This window comes from Leptonychotes weddellii, chromosome 1, assembly GCF_054177405.1.
Source record: "Leptonychotes weddellii isolate Sample4059 chromosome 1, ASM5417740v2, whole genome shotgun sequence".
Taxonomy (NCBI): Eukaryota; Metazoa; Chordata; class Mammalia; order Carnivora; family Phocidae; genus Leptonychotes; species Leptonychotes weddellii.
Window position 1 is genome coordinate 50,622,607 of NC_138369.1, and position 19,882 is coordinate 50,642,488.

Genomic DNA, 19,882 nt, shown 5'->3' on the forward strand with positions numbered 1-19,882 from the left:
TGGCGAAGCGGCAGTGGCCAAGAGCCTGCTCTTGCAGGCAGTTCTGGGATGACGCGGCTGTGCTGGTGCGAACCCCGCTGGGAGCCATCAGCACCCAGCTCGGCGGGCAAGGGGCCCGGTGCCAAGCAGGAGACGCACTGGAGTGTAGGGCGCGCCTGCCGGGCTGTGGGCCCTGCCCCAGACCCCTCCCAGCAACGAACACTCAGAGCCAAGAGATTTAGCAAAAATGTTTAATCTCTCTTTAATGTGTGTGTGTATTTACAAGTACTAAATCTGAAGAACAGTAAAATAGGAAATAGCCGTGTATTTACACGATCCGCGGGCCGAGCGCCCGTCAGCCACGCTGCTCCTGCGGGAGAGCGACCTCCGGGCGGGCGGCTCGGGCCGGCCGAGTGATCACTCTTCTTTTGGGTGGGGGCTCTGTGGCATTAAAGGACAGCTAATTGTGGGCTTCGTCTTAAAAATATCTCTCTCTCTCTAAATATATCTATTCTAGTTTGTGTAGCACCAACGACGTGAGCCATCAGATCCAGAACCGGGGAACCGGGGGTGGGGGGTACTCTCAGCAAGGCCAAACCAGGGAGGGTGGGAGGGAGGTTTGGGGCCCTCCGTCTGGGGCACCCCAGGTCCCTCTTCCACAGCCCCCAGCCCCGGCTCCTCGGGCCCTGGGTCAGGGAACACAGGGCAAGCTCGAGGTATATGGAGAGACCAGGCTCCCAGAGCGAGGTGTGAGCTGTCTAGGGGCACTCCTGAGACCGTGCGGATGGGGGCAGGGCGGGGAGGGGCGGGAAGGCCGGGCAGGGGGGTGGGGAGGAGTGGCCTGTAGCAGGGCAGGCAATAGCAGCAGTGTCTGGGACAGGCTGGGAGCCCTTGCAGCCCACACTGAGGCCTGGATCCCCCAAGCCCTGGGACGGCAGAGGGGCGCCCACCGCCGTTGCTCAGAGCAGGGCTTCAGTTCCAGGCTCCTGCCAGGCCGCCGTGCCAGTGTCGGAGCTTGGGGTGGGAGCCCCTGGCAGGAGGATGCGCAGAGGTGTCAGTAGGGTGCTACAGGGTTGGGAGGGCCGTGGGAAGTAGTGACGAGGAGGCAGAGCCTAACTGCACGACCCAGCAGGAAGGCAGGCGCGCGGGATCTGCTGCAGGGGTGAGGCAGGCCGAAGACCAGCTCCACAGGCTCGCATGTAAACAGGTACTGCTAAAGTGCTTGGCCTCCCTCTGCCACCACTGCCCTGCCCGCCCACCGTCCAAGTGACAAGGGCATGGGGAGGGCCCCGCCCTGGAACCTGTCACCTCGCAGAGGCAGGCACAGGGGGCTCGGCTCTGCGGGGACCAGGGAGGGCAGAGGAAGGGGCCGGAACTAGATTCAGAAGAGGAGGGACACAGGGGCCGAGGAACCCCAACCTGACCTCACGGAACTGGAAGAACAGGGGCTTCACATAGAAGCCGGCATCCTGGGAAGACTTTCAGGGAGAATGAGGCTTGCCCCCAGGCGCGGCCAGACATCAGAGGGGAGGCAGAGGTGCACCCGGGGACGAGAATCCAGGCCAAGGCGAGCCGTAACCAAAAGACAGCCAGATTTCTAGCCAGACCAGCCTCAGCTGGGCTGCCCAGGGACAAGTCTACAGGGCCTGCGCTGGGGCCGGGGGCGGCCTGAGCTCCAGCGGGGCACCCACAGCCGCAGGAGGCCCGAGCCCTGCCCGGTGCCCATGGGTCCCCCATCCGGCCCGTGCCAGGAGCTTCCTGCACCAGGAGTGCTCCGACTTCACGGAGCTCCCTCACGGGAGGAAGCGGCCCCTGACCTCATCTCCAGGGTGTGGCTCACGCTGCTTAGGAGGGGGGACCCCAAGACGGGCAGCCCGTGGGCGCAGGGCCGGCCACAGTTAGCTGTCCCTTAAAGTCCGTGGGAATCTTGAGTACCGTCGAAAAAGTGAACTTGAAAAGGGGTTTGTTCTCACAAGTGACTGATTAATTAAAAAACATAAAAAAAGGGGTCTAACAACCTCTAGTATTCAACACTTGCAGTTTTAAAAAGATCAAGTCAGACTAAACGCTAGCACGGTCATGCAGGAATCCACGGCCCCGCGCCCTGGACACTCTCGAGGGGCCAGCGAGAAGGTTTCTCCTTTGTACGTCAACAAATGAAAACAGGATGACCCACAGGTCGAGGGGCAGAGGCCTTGGGGGCACGCCACCGGGGGAAGCCCTGGCCACTTCCTCCACGACCATTTGGTATTGCTTTCCCACTGCCTTAATTTCCTTATTCTACATTGTAAAATTTCTCCTCCTCCAGTTAACTATACAGGACCCCACTGGGGCTGGAGACTGAGGCTAGAGCCACATATATATATATATATGTACAGAGTTCTTTTAATTAAAAATGTGTTCTTTCTTGCTCACTGAGGGCGGACGGGCAGAGCCAACCTCCAGGACCTCTGGTCACTGCGTCCTACTCCCAGGGGCCCTGCCACAGCCCCGGCTGCCCACCCAGAGTGCTCCCCTAAAACAACCAAAACAAGTCCCCCCGATGTCCCACCGCGCTGCAGAGATGCCAGACCAGAAGCCGCTGAAGGTGGATGTGGAGAGCAGGGGACACAGAGGGGGGACGAGGGAGGAGGGTGGCCGGGGGCTGCTCCCAAGACCCGCGCGGCCGGAGAGCACAACCCGCCCAGGGGCTGGTGCCGGGAGCGGCACTGTGGGGGAATAAATAACGGGAACGTGCGCTCATGACCCGGAGCCCCAGGCCCCAGTGGCTCCCAGAGGCGCAGCCCTGAGGACAGGAAAGGAGTCACCGAGTCCTTCTGGAAGTCACATGGGGGCGTTGGGCGAACCGTTCTGCAGCCCCTCCACAGGAGGGAGCTGGGGCCTGTCTGGGCGAGGTTGACGTGGCGCTCCGGCCTCGGCCGCGGCCGCGGAGAGCACGCGGTGAATCGGAGGATGGTGCCGGTGGTGCAGCAGCGAGCGTGGGGGTGCCGGACGCGGCGGGCGGGCAGCGGCAGGCGGGCCGGCTTCAGCTCCGCTCGGCTGGGCCCTGGGCATTCGGCCTCCCCCGCCCAGGGCTGCCGTCCGGGGCCCGGGCCTCACACTCCGCCCAGGACGCCGGGAACGGCTGGCGCCCTCCTAGCCCCTCGTCCTGGCCCTTCTGACCCTGGCATCACAGCCTCAAGGAGATGGACCAGGCCGGCTGCCCCTTTCCCGGAGGGCTCCAGCCTTACCCGCAGGTCCTCGGCGGCACCGTCTCCTCCCCAGGAGCCCCTGGTCACAGCCGGGCTCCCCCCGCCCCGTGGTGAGCAGCTCTGGGCACGGTCCCCCACACCAAGAAGAACTGGGACCCCCGCCAGGCAGCAAGAGGAGGGGGAGGGCCGGGAGGACGCTGGACCGCACGCCCGGCCCCCGAGCGCCCTGGCACGAGGCACAGTTGGGGCGAGGCTGCCTCCGGGGCCTCCCAGCTCCGGCTGTCAGACGGAGGCCGCGCCTGCGGGCCCTGTCGCTCAGCTTCCGCTGGGCGGTGACGGCCGAGTGTCTCAGCTGCTCAGGGCCATTGTGTCCACCACCTGCTCCAGCTTGCTCCGGAGCCGCTGCCGCCGTGCCTGCTCATCCTTCTCCAGGGCAGTCAGGATCTACGGGGGTAGGCGGGGGCGTCAGTGGGCCTGGCCAGGGCCACCTGCTCCCGTGGGGCGGGTACAAGAAAGCTCGGGGTGGGGAGTGGGAGGGGTGCCCAGGGAGCACGTCACACAGCCACCACCAGCGGGGACTCCAGAGTCTGCACTAGGCTCCACTCCTTCCATTTCAGCTGAGGAGCCTGGGTTGAGCCTGGACCCCCAAGACCCCAGTGTAGAGAATGAGTCCCCCAGGTCCCCATGCCTACCCTGTCCCCCAAACTGGGCTTTCATCACAGCCAGCCCTTGGGGCTCTCTCAGCACAGCTCTGTCAGAGCAGGGCCTGGCCTCACGGGGCACAGACACCACCCCCTCACAGCCTGCTCTGCACCCCAGCTCTGCCTGAGGCACCGAGCACTCACTGGGCCCTCTGCTTGCCCACACTCCTGTGTCCTACTGGCCGTCAGCCCACCAGAGCACAGCTCCGCCGCCACCTCCCTGCACCCAAGCCCCCCCCCAACCACCTCTCGTTTCTCTGCACCCCGTTACAGCAGAGCTCCTCAGAAAGGACTGCTAGCTCCCCTCTGCTTTCCCTCGGGGGCCTAAAGAAGGCAGGCTTCAGTCCCCACCCTGTAGGTCACTCATCCTCCTCCACACTCGGCCATCTGCCGTGGCCTGTCCCTGGCTCTCAGTCCCAAGGCTCTGCCTGTCCCCTCCCGGCTCTGGACTCACCTCTGGGGCTGCCTCCTCCATTCACGGATGCCTCCTTCTCTTGGCTGCCAACCCCACACTCGGGCCTAGAGCCTGAGACTTTCCTGCTCTCAGATCTGTCCCCTCACACTTGAATAGCTGGACCCCTCGCCCCTCAGACCCCTGCCTCCTGCAGCCTGCCTCACACTTCTGTCACTCAGCCACAGGTCTGGAGTCAGGCCCATAGCCAATCCGATAGGCAAGACCCAGCCCCTGAACCCATGGCCCAGCAGCACGGCTGCAGCCTTGCTGGTCTCTGCCTCCCTCTTGTCCCCTGCTATCTGGCAGGACAATCACGGCTCTAAACCTCGAAGGCCCATCTCACTCAGGGAAGAGCCCAAGTTCCCCGAGGCCTGCATACCGAGCGATGAACCCTGCCTCAGCCTTTCCTACTCCTCCCCCAGGGCCGGCTGATTCAGCCTCCCCGCCTCCGCCGTCCTGCAACAGGGCCCACTCTGGCCTCAGGGCCCTGGCACTGGCCAGGTCCATCCTGCTGCTCCAGCCCTTTGTGCCCTATCCAATCCAGCCTGTAAGTCCATCCTCCCTCCCCGGACAGCTCAGGGAGCGCCAGCTCGGCAGACACCTGGGAGGCCTCCTGAAGCCTCACTCCAAGTCAGCAGGGGAAGGTGCTAAAGGTTGAGGAAAGGCCTGGTACCCTGCCCTGGAGACATCCACCCAGGCTAATAAACACTGTAATGGGCCCTCAGGGCATAGGCACTCACTGACCCACAGTCTCCACCTTGGAAAGACACTGCCGTCCACTCCCCCACGCCCCACAATGACCAGAAGCACAATCCCTGACCTAGTGCAGCCCAGCCCGACCCTGCCAGGCCTGGCAGGGAGTCAAGACAGCATTCCCTCCCTGCCCCAGTGAGCAAGGTGGCCAGTCGGGGTGCAGAGTGGAAAAGGCGAGCGCCCAGCCAGCCCTGAGATGTGGGGAGGGGCTGGTGGGACAGGGGTAGCTGAAGGGGCTTTAACGGAGAATGCTTGCTTGGCAGCATCTGGCAGGGGTCTGAGCTGGGCAGGTGTGGGACAGGGGGCTCTGGGTGAGGGCCAGCACACATGCTCACCTCATCCTTGTACTTGGTGATGTAGGAGTAGATCTCGTGCAAGGCGCTCATGCTGTTGAACTGGCTCAGGTGCAGCCGCGACTGCTCGGCCAGGTAGGCGCTCATGTCCTGGTCGCTGATGGCAGGCATCTTGGCGATGTCAGCATAGTACCTGCAGACGGCGGCAGGTGGGCCGTGAGTGGGGTCCTGGCCCCTCGCCTGCCTGCCCGCCCGCCCCCCTGGCGCCGCCTACCTCTCCACCCAGCTCTTGTAGTTGGGGATGTCCTTGGCATAGAGCAGCTTGTTGGAGGGTGAGTCCTTGCCCAGCTTGTGCTCAGACGTGGAGCAGGAGTCCATGAAGGTCTGGGCCACCACTGACAAGCAAGCATCCGTGATGCTGCTCTTGTGTATGTCGAACACAAACTGCGGGTTCTTGATCACGTTCACCCAGAAGCGCAGGGGCAAGCTGCGGGCGGGTAGGCCCAGATGCACGGTCAGACAGGGCCTCAGCATCCCTTCCCGATGGTGTGGGAAGGGGCCGGCCAGAGCGCCTGCAGCCCTGCTGGCTCTGACCTTCACACTGGTCACGGATTTCCATGGAGGGGGAAACTGAGGCCCAGAGAGAGCCAGGACTCTTGGTGAGTGCATCCCACCCCCCAGTGCCTCCAGGAGGGCAGCCCTCCCCTCAGAGGCACACATGGGTGAGACATACAGACCCAGAAGTGCTCCCTCACCTTTGGGTGCCCAATGCACATGGCCACAGTCCTCCTAGGCCTGCATGCCTGCTCACATCAAGGGTCACACACACCCGGGTTGGCTCACCCCCACAGAAGGCACACACTCATGCAGGCACACCAGGGGGCTGGCTCACACCTAAGCAGGCTCCCCTCCAGGGGAAGGTTCATCCCCAAGACAGGGCACACCTGGCCTGGCTCACCCCTTCTCCTACCCAGATGGGCCCTGGAAGCAAGACCAGGAAGGGGTCCAGGAGACACAGCCCCACAGATAGCTGACCTCTTCATCCAAGATGCCACCTCTAGGACAGCCCTCAGCTAGGGTACGCACTAGCCACTGGCCATGTGTGCCACTTTACAGAATTAAATGAAGGTAAAAATCTAGATTTTGGGTTGTACCAGTCCTCTATCAAATGCTCAGTAGTCATACATGGCTGCCAGCCACTGCTCTGAACAGCACAGATCTAGAACATTCCGCCATCACAGAAAATTCCCCTGGACGATGCAAACCTGCATGGCGCTGCCCCCTCTCCAGTGCCCCATGGAACCCTCTTAAGGAGCTCAGGTGGAGCTGGAGGCCCAGGGTGGGTCCCAACCAGGGCCAGGGCTGCATCCCAGGCTTGGGAAGCTTGTAGAGGTCAAAGTCCTAGGAGGGCTAAGGTCACCAGGGGACAAGGGAGGAAGATGCCAGAGGCCAAAGGCAAAGGAGCTTCTGTAATAGGGCAAAAGGTGCCAAGGGCCCAGGGTCAGGCTCAGAGAGACAAAAGCCAGACTGGGTGGTGGCTGCTGGCCCCATAGGGGGAGGGGGGAGGGCTTCAGGAGCGCTGGCTCTCACTGTCCTCACTGCAGCCGGCGAGAATGGCCCATCCCACTGAGCCGACTGCTCACACGCAAGCCCGCACTCACATACTTGCACACAGCCACGCACACCCAAAGACACTCATGAATCCACAGGCATGGGCACACACACGTATTCACCTCCCACGCCTAAGGCAGGTCCCACAGGTTGGAGCAGAGGACATGCCCACACCCTGGGCGGGGAGGCATCAGATGCCCCCGAGATGGGTGAGTCAGTAAGGCGCACCCGCCGAGGGGCTGGCCTCAGCTCGGAGGCAGTGAACCCAGGGGGGCCTCTCTCCTCACCCGGGCAAACCTGTCCCTGGGGGCCAGCCTCCCGTGGCCCCACAGCCCCCAGCCCTCTCCGGCTGGGCCCCTAGTGCCCTTGCTCCCTTCCCTGGGGCGCCCGCCACGCCCCATCCTCCCGAACCCACCAGTTGCTCTTCCACGTGTGGCGCACGTCTGAGTCGTGTATCTGGTGCTGGTCAGCCTGCTCGTCCAGGAAGTCAAACATGTACTTAATGGCCAATGGCAGGGCTGAGCCCCGGTGCGCCGTGCTGAAGATGGTCTCGAACAAATCATCCACAAATTTCTGCAGCGTACCCTGCAGGCAGGCAAGGGCAGAGGTCCAGGGGGGCCGCCAGGCTGCCCCCCTCGCCTCCCGGGTGGCCTGGGCAGCTGGTTGCCACAGGATAAGGGTGAGGATGAGGGGTTTGCTCTGAGCTCTGCTTTCTGAGGCCCAGGCCTGGCTGTCCCCCGCCCCCACATGCCCACCACCTGCCCACCAGGGCCTACTTTGGTGGCCAGCAGCCGCGTCAGATAGATCTCGGAGACCATCTTGCTGCCTCGGTCGCCCTCCCGCTGGTCCAGGTGGTCATGATTCTTCACCAGGTGCCACAGCTTGGTGCCACTCTCCAGGTCGGGCGTGATCATGGGGGTGCGTGAGCGCAGGCTGTCGGGGCTGCTGGCTGTGCGCAGCATGCTCTCTGTGGGCACCCTGCTCGTCAGTGGGGGGCCCTCCACACCTAGCACCCAGTGCCCACCCTGGTGCTGGCCAGGTGGCCTTGGCAGCTCCCGTCTGAGGCTGTTTCCTCATCTGAAAACTGGAATCAACAGCCCCGCCACCCTGGGTTGTTGGGGACAGACAGACATCAGGGAGATGGCAGAAAGGACTACTACATAACGTCTGGGGAAAAGGAGCCTCCACATTTGGGGGAAAAGCCATTTCCAAGTGACAAGCCACGAAGAAGCCCCCTCCCAGCCTGCAGCAGGGAGCACCGGGGAGGCGTCCCATCCAGGCCTGTGGGCCCTGCCGTCCCCATCTAGCCCCTCACCGTATCTGCTGAGAGACTTGGTGAAGGTGGATGAGTTGGAGATGTTGTAGGCGGACGTCTGCTTGGGCACCAGGGCCACCGAGGACCCATCCGTCACCTGCGGGCAGAGGGCCAGGAGATGTGTGACCCATCATCAGGGGCCCAAAGGACACCCCCTCCTGGTCTGAGCCTGGAGACCAGTCATCTCACCACTCTGAGCCTCAGTGTCCCCAGCAGTGCCCCTGCAGGGCTGTGTGGGGCCCCTGTATCCTCTTCTCCTTGAGATCCGCTGCCCAGAGCCCAAGGGGCCTGGACACTGGCATTGCCCTGGGGCCCCAAGAGGAGAGGCCCAAGCTGTGGCCGGAGGGTCAGGAAGTCTGGGGGTTACCTGGTAGTGAGCCAGCGTGTTCAGCCTCTTCCAGTCATTGTCGATCTTGGTGGTAACATCCTCATCCTGCAGAATGATGCGCGCCATGCGGCCCTGGCGCCACTCTAGGGGGAAGGGGAGTGCTGGAGGGGCAGGCCACCCAGGCAGGTGCCACCCACCCACCGCTCCCTCCCCCTGATCCTGGCCTCTCATAGCAGGAGGGAAAGGACAGGCCCCAAGGGGGCAGGGCATCCTGTGGACACTTAGTGAGAGGCCTAGAACAGCAGGATAAAGGAGAGACAGGGCTCCTCCCCTCCTCAAAGCTCCCATCCTGGCTCTGAGCAGGACGCATGCACCCCTGCAGGTAAGCCCAGTGTCCCTGCTGCTGCCCACGCCCCCTTGGGCAGCCCTCCACCTGTTGCAGCTGCTCCACCGGGGGCAGCCCGGCCCTCCCGCAGTATGCCCTGCCTTCCAGAGCTCTAGGCCCTCCTCCTCAGGCTGGCATTTGAGGCCAGCATGGTGCCCCACCCCGGCTTCTTCAGCCCAGCTACCACACGAGCCCCAGGCCCTATACCTCCCCCGCCTGCTCGGGCCCTTCTAGCTCTGCAGCCGCCCCTACCTGTCTGGCTCATGAGCCAGAGCAACCCCCTGCCCCAGCTCCGATAAGCCTACCCCCTCCTCAGTGCCCGGGCACCCACTACCTGCCTGTCCCCTGAAGGGCAGCAGCTTCTGAGTGGACTTCCTGCTTCTTCCCCCCACCCTGGCCGGGAGCAGCTTTCCAGGGCCCAGCCCAGACCACATCCCTTCCCACAGACCCCCCCACGGCCTGCAGCACCCCCAGACCAGCACCGTGTCCAGCTCGCTGCCTGTGGCCTCAGGCCCCTGGCACACGCAGCCCACTTCCCCGAGCGGTCAGGCTCACCAAGGTCCATGTCCCCAGCCTTTGGCCGCTGGGAGTAGGGCACACCCTTGTACACGGCATCCAGCAGCTTCTCCTTAACCTGCGTCACCGTGTCACAGTTCAGCCCCTTCACTGGCACCTCGGGTGCATTCTCATTCTCGGGGTTCACACAGTTCAGCGTCTGCGGGCAGGGCAGGGTGCGGCGTCAAGCCCCACCCCTCCGGGCGCGTGCTGTGCAGGGGTGCACGGAGAGGGCGGGGCTGCACAGGACCGCTGGGCTCGCGCTCACCAGTGTCTTATAGTCGATCTGCTGCCGGATGAGCTTGTCCTCACTCAGGGAGTAGCGGGCCTCGCCTGTGATGGCGTCGATGGGGCCCTTCTCCATCTGCTGCTTGATGGCGCAGTAGAGCATGAAAAGGGGCTCCCCCGCGCACTCCTGCAGCAGGCAGGTGGGCGTCAGCTGTGTCCAGGACACCCAGGGGCTGCCGCCTCCACCCTCCGCAACCCGCTTCTGGTGCAGCCGTGTGCACGTTTCCCACAAGGAGAGAGAAGCAACTTTTCCAAATTCTTTTTAGCAAACAAGCAGAACCCTGGTTCTAGAGCCCCAAGAAGACGGTGCAAGAAAATAAATAGGTTAAACAACAGACCAGCTGCCCGTGAACTTCGAAGTGAAAATCCTAGTGTGGCCTCAACCAGGAGGAACACACAGAGAAAAACGCCATGTGGCCAAGCCGGGTTTATGCCAAATAAGACCAAGGCTGGTGGACTCCTCCCTGAAGCCTCCCCCAGGTCAGGCCTCAGCGGGCCCACCACCCCAGCCCCCAGCCCCCTGCCTGTGCTCCAGCACCCCACTCTCCAGAGTCTGACCTGAGCAGCCAGCATGGCACCCAGGCTCCCTGGCCCACCCCACGGCCCGAGGCACGGCGGACCCGGTGCCGCACAGCACTGTGTCCGACGGTGATGGGCTGGATGTCAGAGGCCCACCTAGCTGGGACCCAGCCCTGCAGGCAGAGGACCGCCCCTCCTTCCATCACCTGAGAGCACAAGGCCAATGCAACCATGGGTGCAGACACACTGACCCGGAGCAGCAACTCTCCAGCACCGTGGGACACAGGAGTCCATGGCCAAGACAACGTGAGGTGGGCCCCTGGCACTCAGCAAGTCTGCTTTGCCCCTGCCTCTGACCACTTGCCCTCTGGCTCCCCACACTGCAGCCACCAAGGCCATCTCCTACTCCTCCACCAACCAAGCGTGTCCCCACCTCAGGGCCTTTGCACCTGCTTCTCCCTACAACCAGAAATTTCTCCCTCAGGTCCCAACTGTGGATAGAAACAGCCCAGGCCAGTCTCTGGTATCCCCCCTCACAGCGGGTATGGGCAGGTAGTCCCAGCATGGCCACCTCCCCCCTCGTGGCCTTGGGCCATCTCCTCCTGCCCAGCATGTTCCCTCACGTGCATGGTGAGGGGGTAAACAAGAATTGGAAGGAGGAGTGCTCTGAGTAAATGCGGCCTCCCTCTCCCTCTCCCTCTGCTCACTACCCCCCACGTCACCACCCTTCACAAAGCAGACCCCATCCAAGAGCCCAAAGCACAACCCTCAGACAGCACCATACCCACACAGCCTGTCCACCTGCCGTGCCCTGTCGCGCTCACACCGCACACACACCCAACCCAGGTTCTCAGACCAGGCATCAAAATGAGTCCTCTTTCTCTGGGTGTGCAGAATCAGGGCCAGACAGGGAGGAACAGAGACAGGGCTTGACACCAGTCCTTGCTTTTCTTGGCTTATGGAACACCATTTTATGAGCACGTACGTGCCCCCTGCACGGTCTGCACAGAATTGCATTTCTACAAGAAAGGCTCAAGTCTGTCACTGGCCACCAGTTTTGTGCAATGATAATGTTGTTTACGGGGCATTTGTCATGTGCCCAGGATTCTGAGACTGCCACTGCTCCCTCCCGCTGCGGCCCCCACCGGGCCAGCCCCGCCCGGCTCCCCCGGGACCCCTCGCTGGAGCTTGCACACACCTCAGGGGCCTGTATCCCTCGGGCTGGCTAACTCCTTCCCTTCCTTCACACCTTTGCTCAAGTCCCTCATCCCCTTGATTCCCTGCCCCTTCTCACCTGCCCTTGCATCCCAGCATCCCATCCACGCCTCTCTCCCCAGTCAGGGTGAGACTCTGCCCTAGGCACCTCCAAGAGTCCACCGCTATCCCCAACTCAGTGAGGACTCCGGCAACTAAGGTCCATGACCAAGAAGCAACCACAGTAAAACTGAGCCCCAGGCCACCTGCGCCAGCCCCCACCCGTGGCCACTGGGCTCCACTGCCTATGACCTTGGCCATCTGTAGGGCATTAACCAGATGCCAGAGACCAGGTGGGAGCACACTCGAACCATACACACCGGGTTATGCTGCCCACCCCCCCCAGCTGGACTGCGGGCTTATCTGCCAAGCCTTTAGATCTTAAGGGAAGCAGACGTTTGGGTCTGAATGATCTCATTTCTAAAGGGCAAGTAACCCGTCTCACTACTTACACCCCCCCAAAAATCCACCTGGACCCGTATCTAGCGTCCACTCTATTCTGAGGCTGGCCATGGGTCTCCAGGGCTCATCTTCTGAGGGTGGGGGCCTGTCCAGACAATAGAGGAGGCCCAGGCGGCCACCATCTCCCCACAACAGGGGCCAACAGGAGCCCCTGAGAGCCTCCCCAGGCTGGCCAGCACTGGGTGCTGGACACAGAGAAGTCCCTGCCCAGATGTCTCCTCCATCCCTGGCTCTGGGCCGTGGGCTCAGCTACTGAGACGTGGGCCTGGGTCCAAACTCCAGCTTAACCAGATGCTCACTGCAGCGCTGGGGTGTCCACCCCTGCCTCAGGGCTGGGTGAGGCATGGTCACCTCCAGGAAGAGGAAGAGGAAAGAGGTTAACGGGACACATGTCCTAGGAGAGTTCCTGCTGAGATCCAGTCCCCAGCCGAGCCCCTCTGGGCTGAGACCCGCCCCCCCACCTGCCCGTGCCTCTCTCTTCTTCTATTTCCCTTGAGCCCATCCACCTGCCTGATACCCCACCTCCGATGTTCCCTCCTCCTCAGCAGCCACCTACCTTCAGGAATTTATACAAAAGGAAGGTGAACCAGTTGGTCAGCATCTTCTCTGCCACTGACTCGGTCCTGGGGGCACGACACGAGGGGAGTGGCTTGACTCCACCGCCATGCCTGCCCACTGTGCCCACCCCACTCCCACCTGGGGCGCTGAAGGTCAGGCCCTGCAAGGCACCGCAGGCATCAGGCGGCTGGGGGCTGCCATGGAGACCCCAGCCCTTGGCCCCAGAGCCAGGCCTCTGAGCGGGACAACTCTGGCTTGGCATCAATGGGTGCCGGGTGCGGCATGCCCTGGGGTGGGGGCCCTCGTGCCCGATGTGCCAGCTAGGGTCTGCAGGTCGGAAGTCCAGGCTCACCGCCGCAGCAGCAGCTTGGGGTGGTTCTTGCTCTCTAGGTTCTTCTCGATGAGGTCAGACAGCAGCTGCTTGAGCACCCCCGTGGCATACTCCATCTCGCCCTGCAGCGCCGTCATGATGAGCGAGGCCACATTCCCACGGTCTCGCATGGAGAAGCTGCGCTGGGCCTCCAGCGTGCGGATGAAGGTCAGCAGGAAGTGCTTCTTGGTGAGCAGCTGCCCAAACAGCGTCAGTGACTTCTCCACGTTGGCCTGCACCTGGGGGAGGGGCAGCCCACAGGCGCGCTCAGACCCAGAGGGGCACCCAGCCCCCACATGAGAGGCAGGAGGGGAAGGCTGAGGGCAGGGCCAGAGAGGAGGCCTCGAAGGCAGGGGACATGTTGCCCTAACAGGTCCCTGGGCCTCAACTGTCCTTGGTAGAACGGATGTGTCCAGGCAGATACTTGAGAAGCCCACCACAGGCAGGGATGGGGCAGACCAGTGTCATTGGGAGGTACAGAACGAGGGCCACCCTCTTTGCAGCCAGACCCTCGGACCGCCACCTCCTGAAGCCTTACTCTGGTAGCTAGAAGGAAGCCAAACTCAATGCCCCATCTGCTGGGCACCAGCACAGAACATCCATGGTCTCACTCTGCACTCACAACAGAAATCACCTTCCCCACTCCACAGAGAACAATAAAGTATCCCCCCTCACAGCGGGTATGGGCAGGTAGTCCCAGCGTGGCCACCTCCCTCCTCGTGGCCCTGGGCCATCTCCTCCTGCCCAGCATGTTCCCTCACGTGCACGGTGAGGGGGCAAACAAGAATCGGAAGGAGGAGTGCTCTGAGTAAATGTGGCCTCCCGCTCCCTCTGCTCACTACCACATGACATGGAAGTGGGGAGAAGGAGTGGAATGCAGGCATGGCTGGCTCCAGGGCCCCTACTCTCTCTCTTATGCACACCAAGGCTTGGCAAAACAAGAGATTCCCCACCAGGCCATGCCAGAGGCTGCCAGTTCCACTGCTCCCAGCCCAGGCAGACAAGTGACAAGACCCAAGTAGAACACAGTCACAATTAAGAGAGCAGTCAGATGGGCATAGCAGATGGCCACATCAGGAAAGAGATGTGATAAAACATGTGGAGCCCTTGACGTGGTAGCCATCCCCAGGATGAGGAGCTGATGAGCAGCCCAAGGCAGCCATGGGCCTGAGCCAGAGTGATAGGAAGGCCCATTCCAGCAGAACTCAAGAGGGACTGTCCCACTGAGAGAGCTGCAACAGGGAGGGGGCTCCCCCACATCCAAAGTGTGCAGAGATGGGATGCCCTCAGCTGGACGGCATGAACGAGCTGACTTGCTGAGTCCCTGCCTGTTTCTAGCTGGGCACTGGGCTCCTGGCCTGCCGCTGGGGGCTCCTAGAGGACTTCAGGGCCGGCCCTCTTCCTCTCAGCAAGCTCATGCCAATAGCCTGAGGACGGCCAACACCTCCACAAAGCCAAAGCCCAGCTCCATGAGGGCCACCATGTTGCATCAGCCACACACTCACCCCAAACAGCCATGCAAACTCCAGCTGAGCCCCACACCTCCCAGTCTGCACGGCAGTAGCCCCCTGCCCAGTGAGGCTCAGCATCCAGAGCCAGCCAGGAGACAGACCGGGTGAACGTGCACAGGCAGTACACGATGCACACGGGGCCTCAGTAAAATAGAGGCAGGCCCCAATGAACCCAGGCTCCAGCCCAGGTGGCTGGCTGGGATGAAGCCCAGCCCTGACCCCAGGCCCCCACCAGGCCCATCTCCCTGCCACTGCAGAAGCACTACAGGGAGCCGAGGGCACTGCCTCCCAGGGCCCCTCCCAACACGTCTGGGCCATCCCCCAGGGGCCTCAGGCTGCCCGACAGTAACCAGGAGCCCCAGCAGTGGGCAGAGGTCCCAGTGAGCCCCAGCCGACAGCCCACCTCCATCTCCTTGAGCACTGGATGGTCCTCGATCCCGGGGAAGAGCACCCGCATGGCGTATGTCCGGTAGTCGAGGAATGGGATGCCGGCACCATCCAGGTCATTGGTCAGCTCGTGGATGTCCGTCTGCAGCTCCGCAAAGGCTGCAGCCAGACGAGGTGTCAAGACAGGTGCCCCCCCAGCCCCCAGGCCCAGCACCCCCAGCCCTCCCACCCTCAGGGCCAGGCTCCAACTCTGGCTCTGCAGCTCGCTGGCTGGGTAACCTTAAGGAAACCGCTCAGTTCTCCCAGTGCTAACACATGGACAAAAACTCTGTCCCTCTGATGTGTCCCAGGATGCACCAGACAACAGCAAAGAGGGTTCTGCGCCCGAGGCCGGGCTGAGAGGGGCTTCCTGCATCTAACGCTGGCACCGGGGGGCAAGGAAACTATGGGTGCCGGCTCCCTCCACCACCCTGGGGCACACACTGCCCGCCCGGGCTCCCCTGAACCCTCCACTGTGACAACCACCACACGCAGAGCTCAGACCAGCGGGCCCTCTCCACTGCCCACCCTGCTCAGGGCAGCTCTGCTTCTTTCGGAAACAAAGCCAGGCAGGGAAGGGGTAGGCCTCAACGGAACATTCCAGAGCTGGGAGGTGTCCGCCCTGCAGCGGCCCGAGGGAGGCACTATGTGATCAAGAGCCAGAGGAACGTGAGGCGGGCTCTGGGGGATGGCTGGCAGGTTTAATTAAGAGCAGGGGCCTTCGCCTCCTGGGCACCGCTGCCAGGCGTCTGGTTATCGCCGCCTGGCCGGCCCTGCAGCACCCGCCGGCCTCTGCCCCCCACGCTGCGCTGGCAGATAAAGGCACCCTGTGTGCTGGCCGCGGCACACGGCTGTCCTCATCCCGAGGTTCTCCCTGTCCACGGAGCTCCCCATCTAGGCCACCTGACTCCCACCCAAGCCTCACACACCTGCCTGTGTCCCATGGGGTGGGTGGGTCGGTCCAGGACCTTTCAGTTCTCAGACAGGCAAGGGTCCTGACTAAACGGGACACTGTAGTCCCGGTGGAGTCACCAACAGCCCAACGCCCGGCCTGCTGTAGGCACGAGGCCCCCATGCAGCAGTCACCCCCAGGGCCTCACACCCCGCCTCCCCCTCAGCTCCCTTTCCTCGTGCCCCAAACAGGAACACTCCCACCACCTGCTCCCAGAGCTGTGGCCAGCATTCGCAAAACGTCTGAGGTTGCTCTTGGCACCTAAGACAGGTCCTTCACCTGTCAATTACCACTAGTGTGGCTCCGTCCACCCTTGTGACCGCCCCCATTTCCCCGATGAGGCCGTAAGCCAGGGGCCATGAGGAGACAGGGGCCATCCCAGGCTGGCCCCGTGCCCGGGTCACCCAGCCCTGCGGTACCACCTCACACCAACCAGAGAAGTTAACCAGGTCTGAGGATGGCCATCACAGGCCAAGGCTGCTCTGCCGCCTAGAGCCTGCAGCACACACGGCAGCCGAACCCACCCCCTCAAGTGGCCAGCGTGCAGCCCAGGGCCTCCATCCTAGGCCACCAGGGCTCCACGCGGGCCCTGACCTGTGCACCCACCTCTCCGCTGCCCACCCTGCAGCAGTACCCTTGGTGCCTGGGCAGGTCGGGCAGTATCTGCTCTGCCGGGGATGAGCCTGGACCTTGCGCACACTGGCCTCTCTGGGACACGAGGGACAGAGACGGGGTGGCCTCTGTTCCAACTTGGGGCCCACCCCCCTCACCCTTCCTGCAGACACCCGAGCCAACTGCTCACATTTTTCTGACATCTGTGGCCCCTGCCTGTCAGAACCCATCCCATTCTCTGAGGTACCCCCCTCCTGCCCTTGGGGTCTGCCCACTCTCACTCGGGGGCTTCCAGGGGAGCAGGCTTCAGGGAAGGGGGCGCATGACCAGGCATGGCATCAGGAGTTGGGCAGGGCTGGGCCCAGCGGGAAAGCTGAGCTTGCCCCCTGTGCTGGTCCTGGCACCACAGGGAGGGATCACTGAAGACGCAGCTGAGGGTCTGGCCCGGCCATGCTGGAAGCCAGCTGTGCCCCAGACTTTCCTTGCACAAAAGCCCACACGACGTCTCCCTAATGACCTGAGCTGATTTCCTCCACTCACACAGCAAGATCCTAAGGGACACAAGCCCGTCTTAGGAGGCTGGGCTGTGGCCTCATTCCTGAGACAGCCCCTCGAAGACAAAGACCAGTACCAGCCAAGGTCTGTACGTACTCAGGGCCTAAAGAAAGGACCCCTGCTCCTTGGTGCCATGCCTGGCCCTGGGGACGGAATCACCGCGCCCATCCTACAGATGAGGAATCTGAGACACAAGAAGGTCGTGTGCCCGTCCAAGGTCCTGCAGCCAAGCAGGGTCACAGACGCAAGCTCTCTGGCTCCAGAGTCTGTGTCTCAAGTAACATCCACAGAGACTGTGCTCGCCCAGGGTCCAGCTGCAGGCCTTGGTTAGGGCCTCGCCCGTCTGCCCGAGCCTGAGCATGGCACAGCAAAGGCGTCGGGAAGGTGGAACACTGAGCAGAATCGTGGGGAGGACAAGGCCTGGCTCACACGTGGCAACAGCCAAGTAAGCCCCGCTCCCTGTGCTCCCCACTCCCCCACACAGTGTGCCTGCAGCTCTGACAACGCACCTTCCTTGCACTCCAGGGCCACGCGGGACTCCAGGTTGTCCATCTGCAGCTGCAGCCGCTTGAGCGTGCGGTCGGCGTCCCGAGACTTGCGCTTGTAGGCAATGAGCACGGCTACGATGACCAGTAGCAGGAGGCCTCCGCCCCCGCCAATGCCGACGATGGCGGGCAGGGTCAGTAAGCTGTCTGAGTATACCTGCAGCATCCCTGGCGAGAATTCGAAGCCGCCAGCCCGGACCTGTGGGTGGGGGTGCAGGCCAATCAGGAGGCCCCTTGCCCACTGGGAGCTCTGGAGGACCCTGGTACCATGCCCCTTGAGAATCCCACAGCACCTGCCCCTGGCCTGGAGTGGGCAGAGGGTGGGGATGTGGGGACTCAGCAGGTACCAGGCCCACCAGGGGGCACCAGGGCCAGGCGAGGGCTGAGCTCGGCTCCCTCTGGGCCAGAGGCAAGTCTAGGGCTCAGCCACAGAGCTGGGATTGCCCTGGGTGGGGTAGGGTCAGTGGGTCAAAGGCAGGTGGGGCCAAGGAGACCAGAGCTGGGGCCAGAACATGGATGGGTGGACCATGGACGCACCGTGACCTTGTGCTGCCCTGTGAGGTTGGGTGACTCGCAGAGCAGCTGGGTCTCCGACACAGTGAGGGCGCAGGGTGTGGAGCCGATGAGCACCGTGTAGTTGAGCCGCGAGTTGCCAGGCGCAGGTGGCAGGAGGTTCCGGCCCTGTGGGGGTGGGGTGAGCCAGAGAGTCCGACTGCCCCACAAGCCCCCCATCCTGTGCCCACACCCAGATCACAATGGCCCACCTTGAGGATGAGCGGGGAGCTGGGCTTCAGCTCCAAGAGGCCCGTGGGGCTGAGCGGCTCCAGCACAGGGTCCGGGTAATAGAGGAAAGAGGAGGCGTTGAGCACCAGCAGGGCACGCACGTCATCCATGACGAAGCCCAGCTCATCTGGCCGCTCCCCCAGCTCTGGCGGGCTGCGCGTAGGGTTGTCCACCGACGGGGCCCGGCACACCATTGTGGTGTCGTTGTACACCAGGCAGCTCTGGGGATGTAGGTGTGGATGCTGGGCCGGCTTCTCCCCACATGGAGTCAGGCCCCAACACATGGGGGCCCCCACCTTCCTTCCACATCCCCCCTGCAGTGGCACAAGCTGCTGGGGGTCCCACAAGGACTCACGTTCTCCCTCTCGACACCTCCATACTTGGCCCTGATGCGGGGTTCGCGGACGGTGGCCAGGTTGGTGCCCGTGACCGTTAGGAGGGTCCCTCCGCTAGAAGATGGGGTAGGAGGTCATGGGGGGAAGCTCTGCCCGAGCCCAGCACACAGGTTGGGCCAGACATGCCAGTCGGCCCCCCCAAAGACAGCTGACAGGTTAAAATCCCCACGCACCGGACCTTTAACGGCACCAACCACGTCTCAAGGTGGACACGGTCCATCGTCCTGAGAGCCGTGGCTCTGGGCACCTTAACTGTGTTCCTTTGATCTTCCTGAGGAGCTCAGCATCCCAGAGTTTAGAGGGCAATCTATTTCCGTGATTGACACGCAAACCGGGTTGTTGCATCCAGGGCACGGTAGCGCTCTGGATCTTCTTCATACACCCATTCAGATTCTACTCCCAACCCCTGCCCAATGTTGAGAAGCAGAAAGAGAGGCGGGTGCAGGAGCGCCACCCTCGGCAGGACAGATGGGGTCGCTGGGGCTCAGGGCAGGCTGGAGGGGGCACCCACCTGTTGATGCTCCACTCGGGGTCGATCTTCAGGATGGTGGGGTCCTCCGTATAGTTGTACTTCACCTCCGGGTTGGTGAGCTGAGCACGGTTGATGTTGATGACGATGGGGGCGCTGCCAGGGCTCTGCCCAGGGGGCGTCAGACACCGGATCTCTCTGGAATTCCTCCTTGAGAGGCCAGGGGGGACAGTGAGGACACAGGTGGTAGGGCTCGCTTACAAGGTGGGCTATGCGTCTAGGCTCCATCACAGACAGGTGTGTGGGCAAGTTACTGGACCTCCCCAGGCCTCACCTGCCCACCTGTGTGTCTCCCAGCGGGCCACGCTAGCACCAACTCTCACTAAGGCGAGTGAGGCGCACGCTCTCCTTCCCCCTCCCCGCTTCTGTCTCCTGATCTGAAAACGGAGCCAACCCAAGCCTGGGCCATGATGAGGCAGAATGAAGTAGCCAGGGTGGAGAGGGCACTTGGTCACCCCCAGCGAGCAGCAGCCAGCCACTGCCTGCACCTGGGTCCCTGTCCCCTCAGCTCCTTCAGCACAGCGGAGGCTCCCCAGCCGCCAGGCCCGCTCCTGCAGC

The 19,882-nt window shown here is 62.9% G+C and overlaps 1 protein-coding gene across 2 annotated transcripts in view; it reads right to left on the bottom strand.

Moving 5' to 3' along the window:
- Positions 1 to 216: 216 nt before the first annotated feature.
- Positions 217 to 19,882, bottom strand: part of PLXNA1 (plexin A1) — a 50,101-nt gene continuing 30,435 nt past the window's right edge. For both annotated transcript variants that reach the window (XM_081823140.1, XM_081823139.1), the window contains 17 exons: positions 19,307 to 19,474; positions 18,756 to 18,849; positions 18,382 to 18,621; positions 18,155 to 18,298; positions 17,582 to 17,816; positions 14,931 to 15,073; positions 12,999 to 13,255; positions 12,645 to 12,711; positions 9,834 to 9,980; positions 9,566 to 9,725; positions 8,665 to 8,768; positions 8,298 to 8,394; positions 7,759 to 7,949; positions 7,398 to 7,567; positions 5,646 to 5,858; positions 5,414 to 5,564; positions 217 to 3,614 (listed from right to left, as the gene is read on the bottom strand). In XM_081823140.1, the coding sequence (XP_081679266.1) occupies positions 3,519 to 3,614; positions 5,414 to 5,564; positions 5,646 to 5,858; positions 7,398 to 7,567; positions 7,759 to 7,949; positions 8,298 to 8,394; positions 8,665 to 8,768; positions 9,566 to 9,725; positions 9,834 to 9,980; positions 12,645 to 12,711; positions 12,999 to 13,255; positions 14,931 to 15,073; positions 17,582 to 17,816; positions 18,155 to 18,298; positions 18,382 to 18,621; positions 18,756 to 18,849; positions 19,307 to 19,474 (2,677 nt within the window). In that variant the 3' untranslated portion in view covers positions 217 to 3,518. The remainder of the gene's footprint in view (positions 3,615 to 5,413; positions 5,565 to 5,645; positions 5,859 to 7,397; positions 7,568 to 7,758; positions 7,950 to 8,297; positions 8,395 to 8,664; positions 8,769 to 9,565; positions 9,726 to 9,833; positions 9,981 to 12,644; positions 12,712 to 12,998; positions 13,256 to 14,930; positions 15,074 to 17,581; positions 17,817 to 18,154; positions 18,299 to 18,381; positions 18,622 to 18,755; positions 18,850 to 19,306; positions 19,475 to 19,882) is intronic.